This window comes from Lepidochelys kempii, chromosome 12, assembly GCF_965140285.1.
Source record: "Lepidochelys kempii isolate rLepKem1 chromosome 12, rLepKem1.hap1, whole genome shotgun sequence".
Taxonomy (NCBI): domain Eukaryota; kingdom Metazoa; phylum Chordata; order Testudines; family Cheloniidae; genus Lepidochelys; species Lepidochelys kempii.
The window spans coordinates 44082626-44109005 of NC_136391.1; the positions used below are offsets into that span (position 1 = coordinate 44082626).

Below are 26380 nucleotides of genomic sequence, written 5' to 3' on the forward strand. Positions count from 1 at the left end.
GACTAGTATGCAAAACTTTGGCATGAGATGGAATATTTCACAATCTATTATCTCTAGCAAAGCAAGGGGAAGCCTTGTTGTCTGGGACACTTAAAATGTGTTTGGCCAAAACATGACAGGATATATTGGAGGGAACTCTCCTGCCTTGTGGGGAAGAGAGACTAAGGGCCAGATGTTAAAGGTATTTAGGTGTCTAAAGATGTAAATAGGTGCTTCTGAAAATCCCACTAGGTGCCTATCAGCATCTTTAGATTCTTATATACCTTTGAAAATCTGCTCCTAGAATACATGATTGGTCTTTGCCATCTCTAATTTTAATGTCTATCCTGGGAGTCTAGTGGGTTATTGGGAAGGGAAGGAATGTTTAATTGAAATGTTTCCCTATGAAACTCCAGACTCATCCCTGATGAGACTGAAATGAATATGCCACTAGCATTGTAATCTTTCAAGTTTACCTGAATTAGTCTGGATAGTGGTATGTTGTCATCACAAACCCTTCTGTTTTGCAGTATTGAGAGTTTTGATTTTCTGCTGAGAATTGACTTGTTCATGATTTTTTTTTCCCCAGCTATCAGCTGGAGTGCTGTCCCTGAGCAACCTCTAGATGTCACCTCAAATGGCTTCAAGCAGGGAACAACAAAGAAAGGAATCGGAAGTTACCAGACCAGGTGTGGTGGTAGTAAGGGCTTGTGATGTCTCTTTGGGAGTGTATTCTTATCAGTGTATGTTCCTCCCTCTTTCTTTTTGACATAGAATGTGGTGTGTAGGGACTGCGGGCATCGAGAAGGAGTTAAGGGATGGGGAAGAAATCCCCACTTTTGTTCCATCCCAGACCATGTTCCTACTGCACAAGATAGAGAGTATAGGCGGGGCCTGTGTTTTATAGGCTTAGCCCCTTCACTGGGATGTTTGTTACCTTTGCCTAATAAAATTTTTCTAATAATTAAAGCAAGGGGGGATATTTTTATATGAAACCAGAATCTTTTGTTGATGTAGACTAAATTGTCATTCTCTGCCTAGCAGAAGGCAGGGGCCTCCATCCTGGTTATTGGGTAGGAGATGAGCCTGTTATTTGATAAAATTTTCACATGTGGCCATCGTCTTTTCAGTGAGGATTGTTCCAGTGCTTCCTTTATTGTTGGAGTAATTGATTTCCGTGGTTGCACTTGTTTGAGATGTGTGTTTTCCCTTGCAGGCTGCAAATCTTATTTCTGCCCGCTTTGTGTGAAGTGTAATCACTTTATTGGAAGCTGGAACACTTGTGGTTTATTTCTAGCACTTCTGTCTTTCTTTTTCCCATGATAGTTGCTCTTCTGTGGTCATTAACATGTCAAAAATAGAAGCTGACCTCTGTCCTCCAGGCTGCACTTTTTAGAAGAAATTACTGTTTTGTCCTGTCCAGTTTGGAATGACAAACTTCCTATGAAATTTCCTATAGAATCATAGAACTGGAAGGGACCTCGAGAGGTCATCTAGTCCAGTCCCCTGCACTCAAGGCAGGACTAAGTATTATCTAGACCATTTCTGACAGGTGTTTGTTCAACCTGCTCTTAAAAATCCCCAATGATGGAGATTCCACAGCCTCCCTGGGCAATTTATTTCAGTTCTTAACCACTCTGACAGTTAGGAAGTTTTTTCTAATGTCCAACCTAAACTGCTGAAATTTCAAGCCCGTTGCTTCTTGTCCTATCCTCAGAGGTTAAGAACCACAATTTTTCTCCCTCCTACTTGTAACAACCTTTTATGTACTTGAAAACTGTTATGTCCCCTCTGTCTTCTCTTCTCCAGACTAAACAAACCCAATTTTTTTCAATCTTCCCACATAGGTCATGTTTTCTAGACCTTTAATAATTTTTAAAAAAAGAAAAGGAGTACTTGTGGCACCTTAGAGACTAACCAATTTATTTGAGCATGAGCTTTCGTGAGCTACAGCTCACTTCACTGGATGCATACTCTGGAAACTGCAGTTTCCACAGTATGCATCCGATGAAGTGAGCTGTAGCTCACGAAGGCTTATGCTCAAATAAATTGGTTAGTCTCTAAGGTGCCACAAGTACTCCTTTTCTCCTTACAATGTGTATGGTAATCAAGGTGGGACATTTCCAGCATAAATCCAAGTTTAACCAGAACGTCGGGGGGAGGGGCTAGGAAAAAACAAGGGGAAATAGGCTACCTTGCATAATGACTTAGCCACTCCCAGTCTCTATTTAAGCCTAAATTAATAGTATCCGATTTGCAAATGAATTCCAATTCAGCAGTTTCTCGCTGGAGTCTGGATTTGAAGTTTTTTTGTTTTAAGATAGCGACCTTCATGTCTGTAATTGCGTGACCAGAGAGATTGAAGTGTTTTCCGACTGGTTTATGAAATGTTATAATTCTTGACATCTGATTTGTGTCCATTTATTATTTTACGTAGAGACTGTCCAGTTTGACCAGTGTACATGGCACAGGGGCATTGCTGGCACATGATGGCATATATCACATTGGCAGATGTGCAGGTGAACGAGCCTCTGATAGTGTGGCTGATGTTATTAGGCCCTGTGATGGTGTCCCCTGAATAGATATGTGGGCACAGTTGGCAACGGGCTTTGTTGCAAGGATAGGTTCCTGGGTTAGTGGTTCTGTTGTGTGATATGTGGTTGTTGGTGAGTATTTGCTTCAGGTTGGGGGGCTGTCTGTAGACAAAGACTGGCCTGTCTCCCAAGATTTGTGAGAGTGTTGGGTCATCCTTCAGGATAGGTTGTAGATCCTTAATAATGCGTTGGAGGGGTTTTAGTTGGGGGCTGAAGGTGACGGCTAGTGGCGTTCTGTTATTTTCTTTGTTAGGCCTGTCCTGTAGTAGGTGACTTCTGGAAACTCTTCTGGCTCTATCAATCTGTTTCTTCACTTCCGCAGGTGGATATTGTAGTTGTAAGAATGCTTGATAGAGATCTTGTAGGTGTTTGTCTCTGTCTGAGGGGTTGGAGCAAATGCGGTTGTATCGCTGAGCTTGGCTGTAGACAATGGATCGTGTGGTGTGGTCAGGGTAAAAGCTGGAGGCATGTAGGTAGGAACAGTGTCAGTAGGTTTCCGGTATAGGGTGGTGTTTATGTGACCATCGCTTATTAGCACTGTAGTGTCCAGGAAGTGGATCTCTTGTGTGGACTGGACCAGGCTGAGGTTGATGGTGGGATGGAAATTGTTGAAATCATGGTGGAATTCCTCAAGGGCTTCTTTTCCATGGGTCCAGATGATGAAGATGTCATCAGTGTAGCAGAAGTAGAGTAGGGGCATTAGGGAACGAGAGCTGAAGAAGCATTGTTCTTAGTCAGCCATAAAAATGTTGGCATACTGTGGGGCCATGCGGGTACCCATAGCAGTGCCGCTGATCTGAAGGTATACATTGTCCCCAAATGTAAAATAGTTATGGGTAAGGACAAAGTCACAAAGTTCAGCCACCAGGTTAGCCGTGACATTATCGGGGATAGTGTTCTTGACGGCTTGTAGTCCATCTTTGTGTGGAGTGTTGGTGTAGAGGGCTTCTACATCCATAGTGGCCGGGATGGTGTTATCAGGAAGATCACCGATGGATTGTGGTTTCCTCAGGAAGTCAGTGGTGTCTCGAAGGTAGCTGGGAGTGCTGGTAGCATAGGGCCTGAGGAGGGAGTCTACATAGCCAGACAATCCTGCTTTCAGGGTGTCAATGCCTGAGATGATGGGGCGCCCAGGATTTCCAGGTTTATGGATCTTAGTTAGTAGATAGAATATCCCAGGTCGGGGTTCCAGGAGTGTGTCTGTGCGGATTTGATCTTGTGCTTTTTCAGGAAGTTTCTTGAGCAAATGCTGTAGTTGCTTTTGGTAACTCTCAGTGGGATCAGAGGGTAATGGCTTGTAGAAAGTGGTGTGGAGAGCTGCCGAGCAGCCTCTTGTTCATGTTGCGACCTATTCATGATGACAACAGCACCTCCTTTGTCAGCCTTTTTGATTATGATGTCAGAGTTGTTTCTGAGGCTGGGGATGGCATTGTGTTCTGCACAGCTGAGGTTATGGGGCAAGTGATGCTGCTTTTCCCTAATTTCAGCCCGTGCATGTCGGCGGAATCATTCTATGTAGAAGTCCAGTCTGCTGTTTTGACCTTCAGGAGGAGTCCACCTAGAATCCTTTTTTTTGTAATGTTGGTAGAGAGGCCTCTGTGGATTAGTATGTTGTTCAGAGGTATTTTGGAAATATTCCTTGAGTCGGAGACGTCGAAAATAGGATTCTGGGTCACCACAGAACTGTATCATGTTCGTGGGGGTGGACGGGCAGAAGGAGAGGCCCCGAGATAGGACAGTGCTTCTGCTGGGCTAAGAGTATAGTTGGATAGGTTAACAATATTGCTGGGTGGGTTGAGGGAACCATTGCTGTGGCCCCTTGTGGCATGTAGTAGTTTAGAAAGTTTAGTGTCCTTTTTCTTTTGTAGAGAAGCAAAGTGTGTGTTGTAAATAGCTTGTCTAGTTTTAGTAAATTCCAGCCACGAGGAAGTTTGTGTGGAAGGTTGTTTTTTTATGAGAGTATCCAGTTCTGAGAGCTCATTTTTAATCTTTCCCTGTTTGCTGTAGAGGATGTTGATCAGGTGATTCCACAGTTTCTTTGAGAGCGTGTGGCACAAGCTGTCAGCATAGTCTGTGTGGTATGTAGATTGTAATGGATTTTTTACCTTCAGTACTTTTGGTACGATGTCCATCTGTTTGCATTTGCAAAGGAAGATGATGTCTGTCTGTATCTGTACAAGTTTTTTCATGCAGTTGATAGATTTCCACTCCATACGGCTAAATGCAGTGCCTTGCATAATGACAGGTTTCAGAGTAACAGCTGTGTTAGTCTGTATTCGCAAAAAGAAAAGGAGTACTTGTGGCACCTTAGAGACTAACCAATTTATTTGAGCATAAGCTTTCATGAGCTACAGCTCACTTCATCGGATGCATACTGTGGAAACTGCAGAAGACATTATAGAAGACCATGAAACAATACCTCCTCCCACCCCACTCTCCTGCTGGTAATAGCTTATCTAAAGTGATCACTCTCCTTACAATGTGTATGATAATCAAGGTGGGCCATTTCCAGCACAAATCCAGGTTTTCTCACCCTACGTAAAAAAATAAATGGACACAAATCAGATATCAAGAATTTTATAACATTCATAAACCAGTCGGAGAACACTTCAATCTCTCTGGTCACGCAATTACAGACATAAAGGTCGCTATCTTAAAACAAAAAAACTTCAAATCCAGACTCCAGCGAGAAACTGCTGAATTGGAATTCATTTGCAAATTGGATACTATTAATTTAGGCTTAAATAGAGACTGGGAGTGGCTAAGTCATTATGCAAGGTAGCCTATTTCCCCTTGTTTTTTCCTACCCCCCCCCCCAGACGTTCTGGTTAAACTTGGATTTATGCTGGAAATGTCCCACCTTGATTATCATGCACATTGTAGGGAGAGTGGTCAGTTTGGATGAGCTATTACCAGCAGGAGAGTGAGTTTGTGTGTGGGGCGGAGGGTGAGAAAACCTGGATTTGTGCTGGAAATGGCCCAACTTGATTATCGTACACATTGTAAGGAGAGTGATCACTTTAGATAAGCTATTACCAGCAGGAGAGTGGGGTGGGAGGAGGTATTGTTTCATGGTCTCTGTGTATATAATGTCTTCTGCAGTTTCCGCAGTATGCATCCGATGAAGTGAGCTGTAGCTCACGAAAGCTTATGCTCAAATAAATTGGTTAGTCTCTAAGGTGCCACAAGTACTCCTTTTCTTTTTGCGAATACAGACTAACATGGTTGTTACTCTGAAACCTGTTAATAATTTTTGTTGCTCTTCTCTGGACTTTCTCCAATTTGTCCACATGTTTCCTGAAATGTGGCACCCAGAACTGCACACAGTACTCCAGTTGAGGCCTAATCAGTGCAGAGTAGAGTGGAAGAATTTACTTCTCGTGTCTTGCTTACAGTACTCCTGTGAATACATCTGTAGCGGGGCGACTCACCAGCGCGGCACCTCCTGCTTTCAAGAATTAGCTCTCCAGCATAAGGAGCGCCCTCTGCAGGCTGGTTTCTCGCCTGCTGCTCGCCCCCTGTGTCCCTCCCGGACCCTGGTGCCCCTTCACCTTGGTGTCCTGCCCCCTGGCAGTGCCCCCACGCTCTGGGTCTCGCCTCCCGGGAGAGCCCCCAAACCTCTAAACCCACCTTGCCTCAGTGGCTACTGCCAATCATCATCTAGCTCCTGCTCACTGGGGCAGACTGCAGTCTGTAATGGCCACTCATCATTGGCAAGGGGTTAGGACCAGCTGCCTCTGCCTATTCCCAGGCTGCCCCTCTGCAGCCCCAGTACCTTTGTAGGCCTTCCCCAAGGCCCTGCAGCCTGAGGATTTACCAGGCTGGAGCTCCCTAGCTCCTCTTGTCCTTTTCCCCAGCACTGCTCCGCTTCAGGCACCTCATTCTCAGGCAGCTAGCCCTTCCTACTCCAGGGCAGAGTGAGACTCCTCTTGTTTCTGGCCCACAGCCCTCTTATAAGGGCCATCTGGACCCTGATTGAGCTGGCCACAGCTTTGGTCAGCTACTTACTCAGCTTCTCCCAGCTGTTCTCACTTCTCTTCCCCCAGCCGCAGCGCTCTCCAGGGCAGCCCTCTCCCAAGGCTGTTTTAACCCCTTCAGGGACAGAGCAGGGTGACTACCCCGCTACAACATTGCAGAATGATGTTTGCTTTTTTTGCAACAGTGTGACACTGTTGCCTCATATTTAGCTTGTGATCCACTATGACCCCCAGATCCCTTTCCACAGTACTCCTTCCTAAGCAGTCATTTCCTATTTTGTATGTGTGCAACTGATTGTTCCTTCCTAAGTGGAGTACTTTCCATTTGTCCTTATTGAATTTCATCCTATTTACTTCAGACCATTTCTCCAGTTTGTCCAGATCATTTTGAATTTTAATCCTATCCTCCAAAGCACTTGCAACCCCTCCCAGCGTGGTCTCGTCCAAAAACTTTGTAAGTGTATTCTCTACGCCATTATCTAAATCATTGATGAAGATATTGAACAGAACCAGACAGTGAACCAATTCCTGCGGGACCCCGCTTGTTATGCCTTTCCAGCATGACTGTGAACCACTGATAACTACTCTCTTGGAACGATTTTCCAACCGGTTATGCACCCACCTTATAGTAGCTCCATCTAGGTTGTATTTCCCTAGTTTGTTTATGAGACGGTCATGCGAGACAGTATCAAAAGACTTACTAAAGTCAAGATATACCACATCTACTGCTTCCCCCCTATCTACAAGGCTTGTTACCGTGTCAAAGAAAGCTATCAGGTTGGTTTGACGCTATTTGTTCTTGACAGATCCATGCTGACTGTTATTTATCACCTTATTGTCTTCTAGGTGTTTGCAAATTGATTACTTAATTATTTGCTCTGTTATCTTTTCAGGTACAGAAGTTAAGCTGACTGGTCTGTAATTCCCTGGGTTGTCCTTATTTTCCTTTTCATAGATAGGCACTATATTTGCCCTTTTCTAGTCTTCTGGAATGTCTCCCATCTTCCATGACTTTTCAAAGATAATTGCTAATGGCTCAGATATCTCCTCAGTCAACTCCTTGAGTAGTCTAAGATGCATTTCTTCAGGCCCTGGTGATTTGAAGACTTCTAATTTGTCTAAGTAATTTTTGACTTGTTCTTTCCCTATTTTAGACTCTGATCCTACCTCATTTTCACTGGCATTCACTATGTTTAGACATCCAGTCGCCACCACCCTTCTTGCTGAAAACTGAAACAAAGAAGTCATTAAGCACCTCTGCCATTTCCACATTTTCTGTTATTGTCTTTCCCCCATCATTGAGTAATGGGCCTACTCTGTCCTTGATCTTCCTCTTGCTTCTAATGCATTTGTAGAATGTTTTCTTGTTTCCTTTTATGTTCCTAGCTAGTTTGATCTCGTTTCATGCCTTGGTTTTTCTAATTTTGTCCCTACATACTTGTGTTATTTGTTTATATAAATCATTTGTAATTTGACTGAGTTTCCACTTTTTGTAGGACTCTTTTTGAGGTTTAGGTCCTGGTTTAGCCAGGGTGGTCTCTTGCCATACTTCCTGTCTTTCTTACACAATGGGATAGTTTGCTCTTGTGCCCTTAATAATGTGTCTTTGAAAAACTTTTGAAAAATTGCACTACTGTGGACAGGACTGCTGGTTTCTGTAATATGAATGTGTCTGGGGATTGACATATCGAAAATGCTGATAAGTTGGGATGTGATATCTCAGAATTGATGATGGGATATAGAGACTTTTGCCTATGGGTTGCTGAATTCCAGGTCAGGTGAGTGACAACCAAAAGTTGTAGCTTGTTCAGTAGCCTGTTTGAAAGAAGACTCATAGACTTTAAGATCAGAAGGGACTATTGTGATCATCTAATCTGACCTTCTGTACAGCACAGGCCACAGAACCTTCCCCACGCCTGAAATAGATCTCTAACCGAGTTACTGAAGTCCTCAAATCATGGTTTAAAGACTTGAAGTTACAGAGAATTCAGCATTTACGCTAGTTTAAACCTGCACGTGCCCCAGGCTGCTGGGGAAGTCGAAAAGCCCCCACGGTCTCAGCCAATCTGACCTGGAGGAAAATTCCTTCCTGACCCCAAATATGGTGATCAGTTAGACCCTGAGCATGTAGGCAAGACCCACCCCGCAGATAAATGGGAAAATAGTTGGCAGTCTTCGCCATGTTCTGGTACAGTAGTCCGTTGTCCACATCACCAATCCATTAACTGGTGCCTTGCATGGCCTGTCTGTTTTCCCATGGGCTGGGAACTGAGCAGCAATGAATGAGGTGCCGGGGAGGAGAGTCCTAGATTTAGTCTTTCTGAAGGAGACACTAAGACAAGATGCCATGCTTCCAGGAGAAAAATCTCCTTGACTTAGAATTGCTCTCTACCTTTATTAAAAGTCCACTGTACAATGTTTCCATCTCCTCTCTAGGAACAGGAAGACCAAGAAGAGCTTTATAGTTTTAACTTAGAAGTGTGGTATTTGGTACAATATTAATTAATGTAGATGAGCCTATTTGATGTTTGTAAGTATTTTTGTAAATTGTTTGCGCATTTTATACTAATTGTTTGTTTGTACAGTGAGAGGAACCAGCCAGAGACATATGGACTCTTAGATCTTTCTGGAGTTTTCATTGGACTCTTCCTGCTCTGTGCTGATTGGCTGCTTGTTCCATCCATCCCTCAGTCTCCTCACCTCATCGTCACTCCACATCTGCCCCTCTTCCCCTCTTCCCCCCTGCCCTGTCCCCCTCACCCCCTTCCCTTTTCTTTCCCTTTAGCTTATCTCCTCTTAAGTAGCCCCTTTACCTGCCTTCTTCACCTCCTCCTCCCTAAAGGTGGAACTATCATGCTGTTTGGTGTCATCACATTGCTCACTCTGTTGGTGTGTTCTATGCCTCCCCCCACCTTTTGTCAGTCTAGTCTAGTTACACTGTAAGTTCTTCAGCGCAGGGACTGTCTGCTGCTCTGTGTTTGTACAGTGCCTAGTTCTGTTCTTGGCGGGCCCTTTGGCACTGCCGTAATAAACACGTTAAATAATAATACCTGTTCCTAGAACTGTGGAAAAGTGCACTTTATATAATTGCAATAAAGTCAGAGCAGAGAGGCCAAGAACTGAATGGACTATGGAGGTTGAATTAACCTCTCATCCTGAATGGGTGAACTGATGGATGGTGTGAGGGAAGCTTACAAGGCTGTGCTCCATGCTATATCTGTTCTGTACTCCATGCTATATCTGTTAAGTAGGACTCTTTTCATCTGCACTAATTTAACACATTTGGAAAAAAAATCCAGTGTGGATTGCAAAGGGGTGTATACTCTTTTCTTTCTTTGTGACTAAAGCTCCAACGTAAAGGCTTAGTTTGTTCCATTAGAAATTCATGTCTTGTCTACTGTTTTTCCTGTAAGACTTTATGGATGACTGTTATTACTAAAATTATATACTAGGCTCTTTATGGCATTTAGGATTACAACGTAACAGATACCAAGGAAGTAAAACCTGATTAACTGAAGGAGGAAGCAGTTTTATACAGTCTGGGTTGTTTTTTTTTTTTGGTTGGCTTTTCTTAATGAAAATTAACCAAACCACCAAACAGAATAAAATATCTTTGTTAAAGGCTCAATATTCTAAGCATTCATTTAAGGCTGAAGGCATTCCCCATTCTACTTACCCAGGTCTCCAAAAAGTCTTCTGGCAAAAACAGGAAAGAGAAGACTGGATATTCCTGCTATTTCTAAGGTTAAAAAATTGTCAGGAAACAAACTATTTAAAAAACTCCACCTTCTAGGCCTTCCTTATAAATCATAATTTTCAAATGGCACTCACTTTCCTTATTTACTCATGGGCCTTTCAATGTTGCACCACCATAACATCAGAGTGTCTCGCAGCCAGTACTGAGTGTGTCTACCTGGCACCCCTGTGAGGCAGCGCAGGATTTTTATCCCCTTCCCCCCCCATCTGTCTTACTGAGGGTTTTTATTCATGATAAATAATGTAATCGTTGGTAGTTCTGTCAAAGTCTTGTGGGTTGTTCTCTTGCTTGATGTTTGGTGCTGAGCCCCTCATCTCTGAGATGGATGTGGGCTGGCAGGGGCACAATCTCATGTACAGGATGCTGTGGGGATATTGAAATGTCCCCTCTGTAGTCTGACATAGCACTGGCTAGAACAGCTTTACAGCTTGCCTCTTGGACAGTGTAGCTCTTTATCAATGTATCACTTAGAATCATAGAATCATAGAATCATAGAATATCAGGGTTGGAAGGGACCCCAGAAGGTCATCTAGTCCAACCCCCTGCTCAAAGCAGGACCAATTCCCAGTTAAATCATCCCAGCCAGGGCTTTGTCAAGCCTGACCTTAAAAACCTCTAAGGAAGGAGATTCTACCACCTCCCTAGGTAACACATTCCAGTGTTTCACCACCCTCTTAGTGAAAAAGTTTTTCCTAATATCCAATCTAAACCTCCCCCACTGCAACTTGAGACCATTACTCCTCGTTCTGTCATCTGCTACCATTGAGAACAGTCTAGAGCCATCCTGTTTGGAACCCCCTTTCAGGTAGTTGAAAGCAGCTATCAAATCCCCCCTCATTCTTCTCTTCTGCAGGCTAAACAATCCCAGCTCCATCAGCCTCTCCTCATAACTCATGTGTTCCAGTCCCCTAATCATTTTTGTTGCCCTTCGCTGGACTCTCTCCAATTTATCCACATCCTTCTTGAAGTGTGGGGCCCAAAACTGGACACAGTACTCCAGATGAGGCCTCACCAATGTCGAATAGAGGGGAACGATCACGTCCCTCGATCTGCTCGCTATGCCCCTACTTATACATCCCAAAATGCCATTGGCCTTCTTGGCAACAAGGGCACACTGCTGACTCATATCCAGCTTCTCGTCCACTGTCACCCCTAGGTCCTTTTCTGCAGAACTGCTGCCTAGCCATTCGGTCCTTAGTCTGTAGCTGTGCATTGGGTTCTTCCGTCCTAAGTGCAGGACCCTGCACTTATCCTTATTGAACCTCATCAGATTCCTTTTGGCCCAATCTTCCAATTTGTCTAGGTCCTTCTGTATCCTATCCCTCCCCTCCAGCGTATCTACCACTCCTCCCAGTTTAGTATCAAGTGAAGGGACAGGAGAGTGGGGAGCTCAGATGGAGCAGCAGAAGTTAAATAGTTTCGGATCCCTTTACATCCTTCAAGAAATTAATAAAGGGTCTTTGTCTGGGTTGTTCTCATGTGAATTGTAAAAGTAAGCATACCATTCCAGATTCCCATGACACTGCTGAACGCAGCCAGAAAATGCTCCTGATACTATAGAAATGTGAATCAGAATTTTGTATCCCACTGTTGTCTTTGACAGGGTATACTGGCATATGGCTGTTCTAAGGTGATTGTATGAATGACTACCTCTCCCTTTTGGCTTTCCATGACCCTTCCTTTCTCCTCATTTCGCTCCTTTCACTTCTTCTCTAGCAAACTCATTATTTGAAAATTTAAATCTATAATTAGAAAACCAACTCTAAATTATCTCAGAAACCTACAGAACTGCTAATTGTAGTTGTATTTTATCATTATGGCCTCTTTCTAAATATTTATAAAATTACCACCATTTGAACAGGGAGTAACTTTGTAAATGCCCTAAAAAAATTCATAGAAGATAGTGTTTATAACTAACCAGACTTTTCTAGTAAGTGAAGTTAGTTACTGTCACCTCCACAAGGCGTAGAAGTAGGGGACCATTTTCTCCAACATATCAACCTCATCTGTAAAACTATTCAAGGTTTTACAAACAAACAAAAGTGCATTTGTTTAAAAGCTCCTTTCTTGTGGAATCCTCTTCTTCCCCCTGAGAGCAGTTCTAGATGTACAAGACTCTGGGAGGTGGCTAGTTGTTTGTAAAATTATCCTAGGCAAAGCATTTATAATTGAGGGAAGGAGCAAATTATCCATCATTGCTGTAGGCCTAATGAGACAGGTGTCTACAGCAAAACTGCTGTTTTAATTGTTCTATGGCTGATGATTTGAATTGAGTTTCTTCTTCTTCTTAGGTCCCGGATCTGTAAGGTGGAACTTTTCCATGTATTCCAAAGGCTGGTGGCTAGTATTTCACAGGAGGATCTGCCAGAATCTCTCAGGTGAGAAATTACTCTTTCTGATTGGTTATAAGGAGAATCTCAACAGATTCCAAGAGTGGCTCTAATGAAACCAGAGGCTGCCAATATAAGGGAATTTGATTACTGCTGGGATCAGCATTACAATTTGGCTTTTTAAGGCTACAACATTTGGATATTGGCAAGTGCAGTATGTGCTTTCTTACCCAGTTGGTAAGTTAGCAGTAATGGTACCTCTTGTATTCAAGTGAGACCAGGATATGAAAAAGTTTTTGGGGGACTTGCTAGTTCAGGTGAGCAAGGATGAGAAATAATTGGGTTAAAATCCAGCTAGTGTTGGCACAGACAGAAACCAGTGGTGATAATTAGCCACTGTTTAGTATCTGTGAAATAATTAGGTGGGTCTCAGTGCATTTCCTAGTGCACAGGTGTCCACATCACAAAAACCACTGTTGTAGCTGTTACTAATTGCCAGTAAAGGCACTAGTGTCAGTAGAGAGAAGTCCAAGAGCTAAACGCTTTTCCCTTCAGGTCACAGAGAAGGCCCATGGGGAGTGGGGGCCAGTGTGAACAGCTTGCATGTCTGCTTCATGGGCTGTATCTGTTTTATGCATAGAGACTTTTAATAAAAGCAGAAACTCTTACTTAGTGGCAATTTCATTATAAGAACATAAGAATGGCCATACTGGGCAAGACCAAAGGTCCATCCAGCCCAGTATCCTGTCTATCGACAGTGGCCAATGCCAGGTGCCCCAGAGGGAGTGAACCTAATGGGTAATGATCAGTGATCTCTCTCCTGCCATCCATCTCCACCCTCTGACAGAGTCTAGGGACACCATTCCTTACCAATCCTGGCTGATAGCCATTAATGGACTTAACCTCCATGAATTTATCTAGTTCTCTTTTAAACCTATTATAGTCCTAGCCTTCACAACCGCCTCAGGCAAGGAGTTCCACAGGTTGACTGTGGGCTGAGTGAAGACAAACTTCCTTTTATTTGTTTTAAACCTGCTACCCATTAATTTCATTTGATGGTTCCTAGTTCTTATATTATGGGAACTAGTAAAAAACTTTTCCTTATTCACTTTCTCCACACCACTTATGATTTTATATACCTCTATCATATCCCCCCTTAGTCTCCTCTTACAAGCTGAAAAGTCCTAGCCTCTTTAATCTGTCCTCATATGTGATCCATTCCAAACCCCTTATCATTTTAGTTGCCCTTTTCTGAACCTTTTCTAATGCTAGTATATCTTTTTTGAGATGAGGGGATGTGGGCGTACCATAGATTTATATAAGGGCAATAAGATATTCTCTGTCTTATTCTCTATCCCTTTTTTAATGATTCCTAACATCCCGTTTGCTTTTTTGACTGCCGCTGCACACTGCATGGATGTCTTCAGAGAACTATCCACGATGACTTCAAGATCTTTCTCCTGATTAGGTGTAGCTAAATTAGCCCCCATCATACTGTATGTATAGCTGGGGTTATTTTTTCCAATGTGCATTACTTTACATTTATCCACATTAAATTTCATTTGCCATTTTGTTGGCCAGTCACTTAGTTTTGTGAGATATTTTTGAAGTTCTTCGCAGTCTGCTTTGGTCTTAACTATCTTGAGCAGTTTAGTATCATCTGCAAACTTTGCCACCTCACTGTTTACCCCTTTCTCCAGATTATTTATGAATAGGTTGAATAGGATTGGTCCTAGGACTGACCCTTGGGAACACCACTAGCTACCCCTCTCCATTCTGAAAATTTACCATTTATTCCTACCCTTTGTTCCCTGTCTTTTAACCAGTTCTCAATCCATGAAAGGATCTTCCCTCTTATCCCATGACAACTTAATTTACATAAGAGCCTTTGGTGGGGGACCTTATCAAAGGCTTTCTGGAAATCTAAGTACACTATGTCCACTGGATCCCCTTATCCACATGTTTGTTGACCCCTTCAAAGAACTCTATTAGAGTTTGTTACTATGTTACTAAAGAAAGCAATGCATAGGTTTTTAAGCCATAAGGGACCATTCTGTATGACCTGTAGTCTGACCTGTATATAATACCACAGGCCATAGAACTCCATCCACCACTGCTGCATCAAGCCCATAACTTCTGGTTGAACTCTACATCATATATGTTAGAAAGAGACATCTAATCTTGATTTCAAGATTCCAAGTGATGGTGAATCTACCATATCCATAGTTAATCTGTTCCAAAGGTTAAATATCCCAATTGTTGGAAAAAACGGTCTTATTTCCAGTTAGGATTTTTCAACTCCCCCCATTGGATTTCATTTATGCTTTTGTCAGAAGGCTTAAAGATCCCTGAAAAATCTTCTCCTCGTGTAGATACTTCTCGACTGTGATCAAGTTGCCCCTCAACCTTCTATTTGATGAGCTGAACAGACTGAACTCTTTAAATCTCTTACTTGGATTTCTTTTAGACCCTGAATCATTTTTGTACCCCCTCTGAGCCCTCTCCAGTTTTTCAACATCTTTTTGAAGTGTGGACAAGAAAAGTGGAACGTTATTCGAGTAGAGAGAGGCAATACCACCTCCCCACTTCTGCTGGATATGTACATGTTTTAAACATCCAAGGATTTGTCCTTTAAGCCACAGCATTGCACGGGGAGCTCTACTTCAGTTGTTTGTCCAACGTGACTTCTTCATAACTGGGATGGTAGGAGCTGGGTTTGTGTGGTGCATTAGGGACATGCTGCTGCGTGATTGGAAGGCTGGCCATGTGCTGCTTACATAACACTCTTTCACCTCAAGCCTTTTCAGGATTCCTGTGGTTTTGTAATTTCCTGTGGCATTTTTGTCCTTTTATCATTTTCTGTCTCTGGACTTTTCCTTGTGGCACAGTTCAGCAGACACACAGATACGAGTGTCTCTGATACAGGCTACACAAGCTTAGTGTGTACAGCAGGGGGACCTAGCTCTCCACTCAGCCTGCCCTGCTGCTTTCCTGCTACTGACCAAACACTATAGCGGGTAACTTCAAACCACTGTTCCCCCTCCACTTCGTGCCACTCTTCACAACATATTCTCTTCCTTCACTCTGGGCTCTGATTCAGAGTGGAATTTTTCTATTGATTTCCAAGCTGTCAAACCATCCCTGCTGACTCTCATTTGTTTAGCTGCCTTTCTCCCCAATCCCTTGTCTGCCTGCCTGCCTCACCAACTCCTTTTCTTCTGCGTTCAAGTGCATCCTGGTATCTCCTACCTTACGCTCCCTAGACTCCACTTTCTTATAGCCATCAGTCCATCTTCTCTTCCTCCTCCCCACTTTGCCTCCTAAGTTCCTGCCTTCATTTCTCTGATTCCCTTCTTGATCCCTTGCAATCTACCCCCATTACTCCATTGACACATTTTTTTCCAGAGTCACTAACTGCCTCCTCTGGGTTAAGTCCATGGGTCCCTTGTCTGTTCCCAGGTCTTTCTGCTACTTATGATGATTGATCAGTCCCTCCTCCCTAACAGCATTGCTGCCTTGGTCTTTGGGACTCCATGCCATCCTGGTTCACCTACCTCTTCAACTGTACTTTCCTTTTTCTTCCCCTCTCTGCCTCTCACCTGGGGGATCTCTATGCACACTATATTTAATTGCAACTCATCTCCTGTGGAGAGCTTGTTTGCTCCAGGGACTCTGATTACTAATTCCTTTAAATTGCAGGGCGTGAGGCCTTGGGGATAGGGCAGCATAGGTTTCTTTCATTATGGCTGGTAGGCTTAGTTCTCTGGGTAATAGGCCTGAGTAAATTTTTCAAGACTTGTGTCAAGGTTCCTTCCCCATTCTGAACTGTAGGGTACAGATGTGGGGCCCTGCATGAAAACCCCCTAAGCTTACTTTTACCAGCTTAAGTTAAAACTTCCCCAAGGTACGAACTATTTTACCCTTGGACTTCCACCGCTACCACCAAACTTTATCTGGGTTCCTGAAGAAATGTTAGGAACATTGTTAGAAAACGTCTTTCCCCCCAAAATCCTCCCAACCCTTGCACTCCACTTCCTGGGGAAGGTTTGGTAAAAATCTTCACCAATTTGCATAGGTGACCACAGACCCAAACCCTTGGATCTTAGAACAATGAAAAAGCATTCAGGTTCCTTACAAGAAGACTTTTAATAGAAGTAAAAAAAGAATCACCTCTGTAAAATCAGGATGGTGAATACCTTACAGGGTAATTAGATTCAAAACACAGAGAATCCCTCTAGGCAAAACCTTAAGTTACAAAAAAGACACACAGACAGGAATATTCATTCTATTCAGCACAGCTATTTTCTCAGCCATTTAAAGAAATCATAATCTAACTCATACCTAGCTAGATTACTTACTAAGTTCTAAGACTCCAAGCATCATACGGACAGACACAGATCCTTTGTTTTTCTCCCTCCTCCCAGCTTTTGAAAGTATCTTGTCTCCTCATTAGACATTTTGGTCAGGTGCCAGCGAGGTTACCTTTAGCTTCTTAATCCTTTACAGGTGAGAGGATTTTTCCTCTGGCCAGGAGGGATTTTAAAGGGGTTTACCCTTCCCTTTATATTTATGAAAACTTGCTTGTAAACTTTCAGTTAAACATAAGCACAAATGCAAGAGGAGAGAGAAGCTTAGCTGAAGTTAACAAGCGTAGTATCCCTGCACTCTCACACTGTCACTTCTTTCCAGAGCATTGTTCCCCCCGAGTATTGTTCTGTAGGTGTGGCCTGTATTTCTTGTTCCTAGATTCATGACCTTGCATTTCACTGTGTTAAAAAGAATTTTGTTTGAATAAGTCTGTGTTACCAAACAGTCGAGATCATTCTGTATGACTGCTCTGTCTTCATCATTATTTATTGCTTCAGCAGTCTATCACCTGTACTAGGAATGATTTTATATTTTCTTCCAGAGCATTGATAAAGATATTAGATAAACAGGCCCAAAACCAGATCCTTTGGGGACTCTATTGGATGCACCCCAATTTGAGGGCAATTCCCCATTAACAATTACGTTTTGAAGGTCTATCAGCCAGTTTTGAATCCACTTACGTATGCGTTCATTTATTATACTTCTAATTTTTTAATCAGAATGTCCTTGTGGTACTTTGTCCTGATACATTGTTAACACAGTTACCTTTACTAACTAGATATGTGATCTCAAGTATGGATGAAGACTTGAAAGTAAAGTTTGAAACTGAATAATGGATCAAAGGTGTGGCTTTTGTGCTGTGGAGAAGAGTAGGGTTGAATACATGCACATGCCAATGTGTCAGATTTTTTCAGAGATTTGCCTGGGGCTACAGGAGAATAAATCATCTCTTTTCTTGCCTGCTGATCATGTGAGCGTTTCTCGTATAACACTGATTTACACAAACAATGAGGAGACCTAAATTTACTAACAGCCCCTTAAATACAGGAGTGTGAATGCAAGTGCAGGGGAGTCTCTGGCCAAAGAGATGAGTCTGTGACAACCCATTAAGTGTAATCAGAACTCTCTTCACATCACAGTTGTTGCTCCCTAGTGGCTGGGATCTTGGAGTAGGCGATGCTGGTGTGCTGTGCTAGTTGACAGTAGCATGTGCTGGAGCAGGGGTGGGCAAATTTTTTGGCCCGAGGGCCATATCGGGGTTGCGAAACAGTATGGAGGGCCAGGTAGGGAAGGCTGTGCCTCTGCAAACAGCCTGGCACCCTGCCCCCCTATCCTCTCCCTCCCACTTCCCGCCCCTGACTTCCTCCCCCAGAACCCCCGGCGCATCCAACCTCCCCCCCGCTCCTTGTCCCCTGACTGCCCCCTCCCAGGACCCCCATCCCTAACTGTGCCCCCAGGACTCCACTCCTTATCCAACGCCCTGTCTCCTGACCTCCCCACCCCGAACCTCCGCCCCATCCAACCCCTCTCCGTCCCCTGACTGCCCCCCGGGACCTCCTGTCCCTTATCTAATCCACCCCCCCACACACACACCATGCCGCTCAGAGCAGCAGGACAGGCTTATTGGAAAGCCTGGGAGGTGGGCGGGTGCAAGCGGTGGCGTGGCTGCGGGGGAGGGGGCTAGCCTCCCCGGCCGGGAGCTCAACGGGCAGGCAGGATGGTCCCACGGGCCGTAGTTTGCCCACCTCTGTGCTGGAGGAATAGGGAGAGAAAACTCAGGATATGTCTGTGCTGCACACTCCTGGCAGTGGTGCATAGGGTGTGCATAGCTACATACCGCAGTGAAAAGTAGACTGTGTCCACCCTGCAGCATGTAGCTACATGTGACCGTGAAAGGCTCTGACAGTGAGGAGGAAACAGGGAAAGGCTCTGGAAGCAGGGAGCTGCGCGAGCCTTTCACCGCTGCTGCCCCCCTGCCAGAGCCTTTCCCTGTGGTAGGAAAAGGCTCTGGCAGCTCCCTGTGGCGGCGAAAGGCTCCAGCACCAGGGAAGCAGTGGGACACTACACTACGTTTGCCTGGTGTCCAGTTTTCAACCAGAACACCTGTGGCAGGAAAAGGGACCCTGGCAGCAGTGCTGACTGGACCGTTAAAATTCCAGTTGCTCTGGGGCTGGCAGGCTTTCAGCTTCGTGCGGCTCTCAGGAAGAAGCAACATGTCCCTCTGGCTCCTAAGCGGAGAGACGGCCGGGGGACTCCACACGCTGCCCCTGCCCTGTGTGCTGGCTCTGCAGCTCCCATTGGCCAGAAACCACGACCACTGGAAGCTGGGGTGGGGTGGTGACTGCAGGCAGGGGCAGTGCTCAGAGCCAACTGGGAGCTGGAGGGACATGTTGCTGCTTCCTGGAAGACACCTAAAAATAGCAATGTAGGTGGGTGGATCTGCTTGCACATCTAGAGAGCCATGTAAGGTACGTGCCCTAGGGGTTCAGGTGTCTCTTTACTTGCTGAAGCAGCACCTCACCCCTACACAGCTACATACACCTGAACTGTGGGGGTGTGTGTGTGGTGTATGTGCTCTGCACCCTGCCATAAGGAGTGTGCAGTGTAGATATGCCCTAAATCAGCCATACTGCACTTTTTATGTTGCCTTGGCTTCCATGTGTTGTAATCGGAGCTGTTAGGGTGAGAGGTAAGGGGGGTGAGGCAGTGTCCAGAGCCCTTCTTTGACCTGTGGTGTCTCCTGAAGTCTGCTTTCCCCATGTGCTAGCTGACCACTATCAGGGCTCTTCTATGCCTGCAGCTCAGTGCTGAAGGTTAGTACCCATAATCTTCCATGTGTTCTGAAGGGCAGAGCTCCAGTGTGTCTTTCATTGGTAATGTCCCCAGTAAGACACTAATTGCAATCATTTGGGGTTTATTTAACGAAACATAAAGTGGATAGCAATGAAGTATGTGAAAGCTAAGTTGTAAATGCCTGAATGCAGTTCTGCATGTGCATGCTGTGGCATGGTCCACTCATTTTATAATGCATTGGCCATGGCTAGTGCCTGTGGGACAGGCATCATCTCAGTAGCATGTTAAGCAAAGTTATGTTGCCCTGCTGCGCCTCTTTCATTCCATTCTAGGCAGAGGAGTAAAGACTCTGACTCCATTGTTCCACCACCCTGTGTTTGCCCTGGAGTGCAAAAAAGATTATTCTGAACTTCAGCCACTTGGGCAGCTCTTAGCTATACATCCTCCAGCAAAATGAGACCAATTCTACCCCACTGGAATGTGGATCTGCTCATAAGGCACACTGCTGACTCTGCCTGGCTGCTCTCCCACATGGCTGGCACCACTCTGTCTGCTGCACTCTGCTCGTACAAAGTATCCCCATCCTGTTGGTGGTCCAAAGGCTTGAAACCAGTGGAGAGGTAGAAACAGGCCATACTTGGGCAGAATTTATACACCCACCCTGGAGAAAACTGAACAGAGCTACCTCCCAGGAGCCAGGGACCTTCTAGAAATCCGGAAGTGTCCAGAAACCCTAACTCCTTCACAGCACAGAACTCCTTAACCATCTTCCCAGAAACCTAGGAAGCTCCAGAGAGCAGGTGACATCCCCCTGAGGCTTATCCAGTTTCGTAAGAGGCCTAGTCTGTCTGCTAGGTCCACAGGTCTGAGGTAGGATGGTTGTAGGCCTTTTCACCTCTTTCCATTTATTCCCACAAAACTCTTGCAGATTAGTATTTATATGCCTGCCTGTTTGCCAAGAATGTCAGGAAGAGCAGTCAGTGCAGATTGGCCTCTCACAGGATTGGGTATTTGTTCAAAAAGGAAAGGTAACCTCTGTTAATAAGAGAACTGAAACCTGTCCATTGTTGTGGTGCATTTCCTATCAGGGAGAAGAAGTTGGAGACCTACTGGGAGTACAAGGAAGCTGCAGCAAACTATCAAGAAGCTTGGAAAGCGTTGCATAGCCAGGCCCTAGGAACCTGGGTCAAGAATACCAAGGATTACCTGCAGTTTACATAAAATGGCAGCTGTGTGAGCCCAGCATTGATGGAGCCTTCAGACACAGAGTGGGAGATGTTGCTTTAGAGTGTGGGCCAAATTCTGGCTGTCAGTTGAAGGCAGCACTTTGTCTCTAAGGCCCAGCTGTTTAAAGGGATTTGAGTCATTGCAATGCCTGACTGATTTAGGAGACTAAATCCCATTTTCCAAGGGAGCGTGGGATTTAGGCTGAGCACAGCAACACCTCAATACCTTTAAAAATCTGAGCCTGAGCTCTGAGGGAGGGGGATAGAAAAGGGAACTTGTTATGGCTGCTTGCGTATGTCATTCTTTACGAAATATAAATTAGATCCCAGTGGGCTTGGGTGGTCACTTCTGAGCTGCATGTACCATGGCATATGTCAAGGCTGAATCCTCGCTCTGGCACTTTGAATGCAGAAGGTGGGGGCCCACAAAGATTTTAAGTTAATACTTGTTACTCCAGGCTTGTATTAAACTCCCAAGGTTACAGCTTTTCTCTGACCTTGGCTTGGTAAACGCCACCACCGAAATGCAAAAACCCACTTGAACCTAGGAAGAAGCACTTGGGAATTCCTCCCTGTGGGGTACCCTCAAGCTCTTTCACCCCCCTTCAGGGAAGAGCTGAGAAAGAAAACAAAGGAAATTAGCTGTTGCCACCAGGCAATTAAACAACATATGCACAAACCTCTTAGGACACCAAAAATCCAATTTTGTTCTTAAGAAAGGTAAATTTTATTAAAAACAAAAAGGAAGAAAATACATCTGGAACTTAGGCTTTTGCTAGATTTTAAAGGAGTAATTCCAAAAATGAAGCACCCAAAATAGCTTTCTTGAGGGTTCATCTTAAAGGTTACAAGCAAACAAAAGCATCTGGGGTTAGCACAGAGGAGATCTACAAGCCTTACAGAAATAAAGCAAATAACCCTAATTGTGTCTTTCTAGACATTTTCTGATCTACTTGCATATTTGGGGGAATACCAAGTAATTCTAGGTATGATCTGATGATTTCTCATACCTGGCTTAAAGCTGCTTATAATAATGCAGCTACGTGTCTCCTCTCTCCAGAGAACAACCACAGACAACAAGGGGGAGTTTTGTTTCAATTTTTTAAAGTTCTAGCCATCCCATTGGCTCTTTTGGTCAGGTGCCCACTCCTTTCTTTTTACCTGTGGACTTTTTAACCCTTTACAAGTAAAGCAAGTAGAGAACAGCTACTCAGAGGGATTTTATAGCTAGCTGGCTGGCCGAGTGTCCATAAAAGAGAGCTAGTCCCCCTCCCTTCATTTATCACAGCATATGAGTAGGGGAAGTTCTGATCCATCTACTACAACCTCTGATGTATTTGACAAGGGAGATGAAAGTAGGAAGGGGTGACATGCCAGCCTTTCCTTCTGCTGCAGAAGAGATACAGCACCCAAACCTGTTGGTTTGGTACTATATGTTCTCTCATACCTCCAAGCCAAGACCAATCCCAGAGAACTGAGGTATCTAATCACCCCACTGATGAGAGATAATGTGACAAGAGTTGGGTAAAAAATGGGGCTTTTAATCAGTCATTTTATTTTTTATATCCAGATCGTTCCATAAATGACTCCACATTTTACAGTGGGAAGGTTTTTAAAAAAAATCTGAATCAGAGAGCAGAAAGGATGCTGCATTTCAATTAAAAACAATTTTCAGTGAGATAAGAAACTATGAAGTCTAAGCCAACGGACACATGACAGAAATACTAACACTGAGACACCCAAGCCTTTTATTAACCATTTCTCCTTGGGAAAACAGATCTTGGTTGTACCATTAAGGGCCTCAGTGTTACCATTTGACTTGTGCCATGTGTTAACTGAGCCTGGTAGAAGCTGGAGAGGCTTGTGGTAGCAATATACAGTCCCTGACAGGCTTTGCTTTAATATATGGGTCTAAGCAAAATATTACTAGATGATATCAGCATGGCAGAACAGTCTAAGACTAATGGAAAATGTCCTAGTTAAACTAGAAGCATGTGGTGCACCCAGATTCTTCCATCTGGGGAATTGACTGTTCACGTGGTCATATTTTATTTCTTTAGCCCAATGCTGAGATTATATAATCACCCAAGAGCCATTGTTCACTCAGACTTCTGTCCTGCTATAGCCTAAATTTTACAAAATCATTGAGCATGGTGATGGCAGCTGTATCCTGCTCTAATGCATAGGAGGGAGAAAAGGAGCTAAACCTATAGCCTTCCTTGCCAATCCTTTTGGTTTACACAGTGGTGAAATTATGGTTTCCTGTAGGAAGTGATAAAGCTGTAGGAGAAAGCGTGAGTCTGATCTGTCTACTCCCATACTTTACATAGCCAGCATCAACATCCCAGGCCCTCTTGAAAGAACTGAGCCAGTGTAGGGGTAAAGGAGTTGATATCTAGAACTTGTGTAAGGAACCAGCAGGTCAGGCCAGATCCCAATATATTTTGGAGTTGGGGTGAACTGCAGGAATGTGAAGCATCTAGGAAGAAGGTATGGTCATAGAATCATAGAATATCAGGGTTGGAAGGGACCCCAGAAGGTCATCTAGTCCAACCCCCTGCTCAAAGCAGGACCAATTCCCAGTTAAATCATCCCAGCCAGGGCTTTGTCAAGCCTGACCTTAAAAACCTCTAAGGAAGGAGATTCTACCACCTCCCTAGGTAACGCATTCCAGTGTTTCACCACCCTCTTAGTGAAAAAGTTTTTCCTAATATCCAATCTAAACCTCCCCCACTGCAACTTGAGACCATTACTCCTCGTTCTGTCATCTGCTACCATTGAGAACAGTCTAGAGCCATCCTCTTTGGAACCCCCTTTCAGGTAGTTGAAAGCAGCTATCAAATCCCCCCTCATTCTTCTCTTCTGCAGGCTAAACAATCCCAGCTCCCTCAGCCTCTCCTCATAACTCATGTGTTCCAGTCCCCTAATCATTTTTGTTGCCCTTCGCTGGACTCTCTCCAATTTATCCACATCCTTCTTGAAGTGTGGGGCCCAAAACTGGACACAGTACTCCAGATGAGGCCTCACCAATGTCGAATAGAGGGGAACGATCATGTCCCTCGATCTGCTCGCTATGCCCCTAGTTATACATCCCAAAATGCCATTGGCCTTCTTGGCAACAAGGGCACACTGCTGACTCATATCCAGCTTCTCGTCCACTGTCACCCCTAGGTCCTTTTCCGCAGAACTGCTGCCTAGCCATTCGGTCCCTAGTCTGTAGCTGTGCATTGGGTTCTTCCGTCCTAAGTGCAGGACCCTGCACTTATCCTTATTGAACCTCATCAGATTTCTTTTGGCCCAATCCTCCAATTTGTCTAGGTCCCTCTGTATCCTATCCCTCCCCTCCAGCGTATCTACCACTCCTCCCAGTTTAGTATCATCCGCAAATTTGCTGAGAGTGCAATCCACACCATCCTCCAGATCATTTATGAAGATATTGAATAAAACCGGCCCCAGGACCGACCCTTGGGGCACTCCACTTGATACCGGCTGCCAACTAGACATGGAGCCATTGATCACTACCCGTTGATCCCGACAATCTAGCCAGCTTTCTACCCACCTTATAGTGCATTCATCCAGCCCATACTTCCTTAACTTGCTGACAAGAATACTATGGGAGACCGTGTCAAAAGCTTTGCTAAAGTCAAGAAACAATACATCCACTGCTTTCCCTTCATCCACAGAACCAGTAATCTCATCATAAAAGGCGATTAGATTAGTCAGGCATGACCTTCCCTTGGTGAATCCATGCTGGCTGTTCCTGATCACTTTCCTCTCATGCAAGTGCTTCAGGATTGATTCTTTGAGGACCTGCTCCATGATTTTTCCAGGGACTGAGGTGAGGCTGACTGGCCTGTAGTTCCCAGGATCTTCCTTCTTCCCTTTTTTGAAGATTGGCACTACATTAGCCTTTTTCCAGTCATCCGGGACTTCCCCGGTTCGCCACGAGTTTTCAAAGATAATGGCCAGTGGCTCTGCAATCACAGCCGCCAATTCCTTCAGCACTCTCGGATGCAACTCGTCCGGCCCCATGGACTTGTGCACGTCCAGCTTTTCTAAATAGTCCCTAACCGCCTCTATCTCCACAGAGGGCTGGCCATCTCTTCCGCATTTTGTGATGCCCAGCGCAGCAGTCTGGGAGCTGACCTTGTTAGTGAAAACAGAGGCAAAAAAAGCATTGAGTACATTAGCTTTTTCCACATCCTCTGTCACTAGGTTGCCTCCCTCATTCAGTAAGGGGCCCACACATTCCTTGGCTTTCTTCTTGTTGCCAACATACCTGAAGAAACCCTTCTTGTTACTCTTGACATCTCTGGCTAGCTGCAGCTCCAGGTGCGATTTGGCCCTCCTGATAACATTCCTACATGCCCGAGCAATATTTTTATACTCTTCCCTGGTCATATGTCCAACCTTCCACTTCTTGTAAGCTTCTTTTTTATGTTTAAGATCCGCTAGGATTTCACCATTAAGCCAAGCTGGTCGCCTGCCATATTTACTATTCTTTCGACTCATCGGGATGGTTTGTCCCTGTAACCTCAACAGGGATTCCTTGAAATACAGCCAGCTCTCCTGGACTCCTTTCCCCTTCAGGTTAGTCCCCCAGGGGATCCTGGCCATCCGTTCCCTGAGGGAGTCGAAGTCTGCTTTCCTGAAGTCCAGGGTCCGTATCCTGCTGCTTACCTTTCTTCCCTGCGTCAGGATCCTGAACTCAACCAACTCATGGTCACTGCCTCCCAGATTCCCATCCACTTTTGCTTCCCCCACTAATTCTACCCGGTTTGTGAGCAGCAGGTCAAGAAAAGCGCCCCCCCTAGTTGGCTCCTCTAGCACTTGCGCCAGGAAATTGTCCCCTACGCTTTCCAAAAACTTTCTGGATTGTCTATGCACCGCTGTATTGCTCTCCCAGCAGATATCAGGAAAATTAAAGTCACCCATGAGAATCAGGGCATGCGATCTAGTAGCTTCCACGAGCTGCCGGAAGAAAGCCTCATCCACCTCATCCCCCTGGTCCGGTGGTCTATAGCAGACTCCCACCACTACATCACTCTTGTTGCACACACTTCTAAACTTAATCCAGAGACACTCAAGTTTTTCTGCAGTTTCGTACCGGAGCTCTGAGCAGTCATACTGCTCCCTTACATACAGTGCTACTCCCCCACCTTTTCTGCCCTGCCTGTCCTTCCTGAACAGTTTATAACCATCCATGACAGTACTCCAGTCATGTGAGTTATCCCACCAAGTCTCTATTATTCCGATCACGTCATAGTTCCTTGACATCCCCAGGACCTCCAGTTCTCCCTGCTTGTTTCCAAGGCTTTGTGCATTTGTATATAAGCACTTAAGATGGAGAAGCAGC

General features: G+C 44.7%; 1 protein-coding gene across 15 annotated transcripts in view; it reads left to right on the forward strand.

The window, feature by feature from the left end:
- Positions 1-26380, forward strand: part of ADAT1 (adenosine deaminase tRNA specific 1) — a 95471-nt gene that overhangs the window by 55922 nt on the left and 13169 nt on the right. For 3 of the 15 annotated variants that reach the window (XM_073308401.2, XM_073308405.2, XM_073308406.2), the window contains 2 exons: positions 12599-12685; positions 20887-21947. In XM_073308401.2, the coding sequence (XP_073164502.1) occupies positions 12599-12685; positions 20887-20975 (176 nt within the window). In that variant the 3' untranslated portion in view covers positions 20976-21947. The other 12 variants (XM_073308393.2, XM_073308397.2, XM_073308400.2 and 9 more) reach the window with 9 other exon arrangements.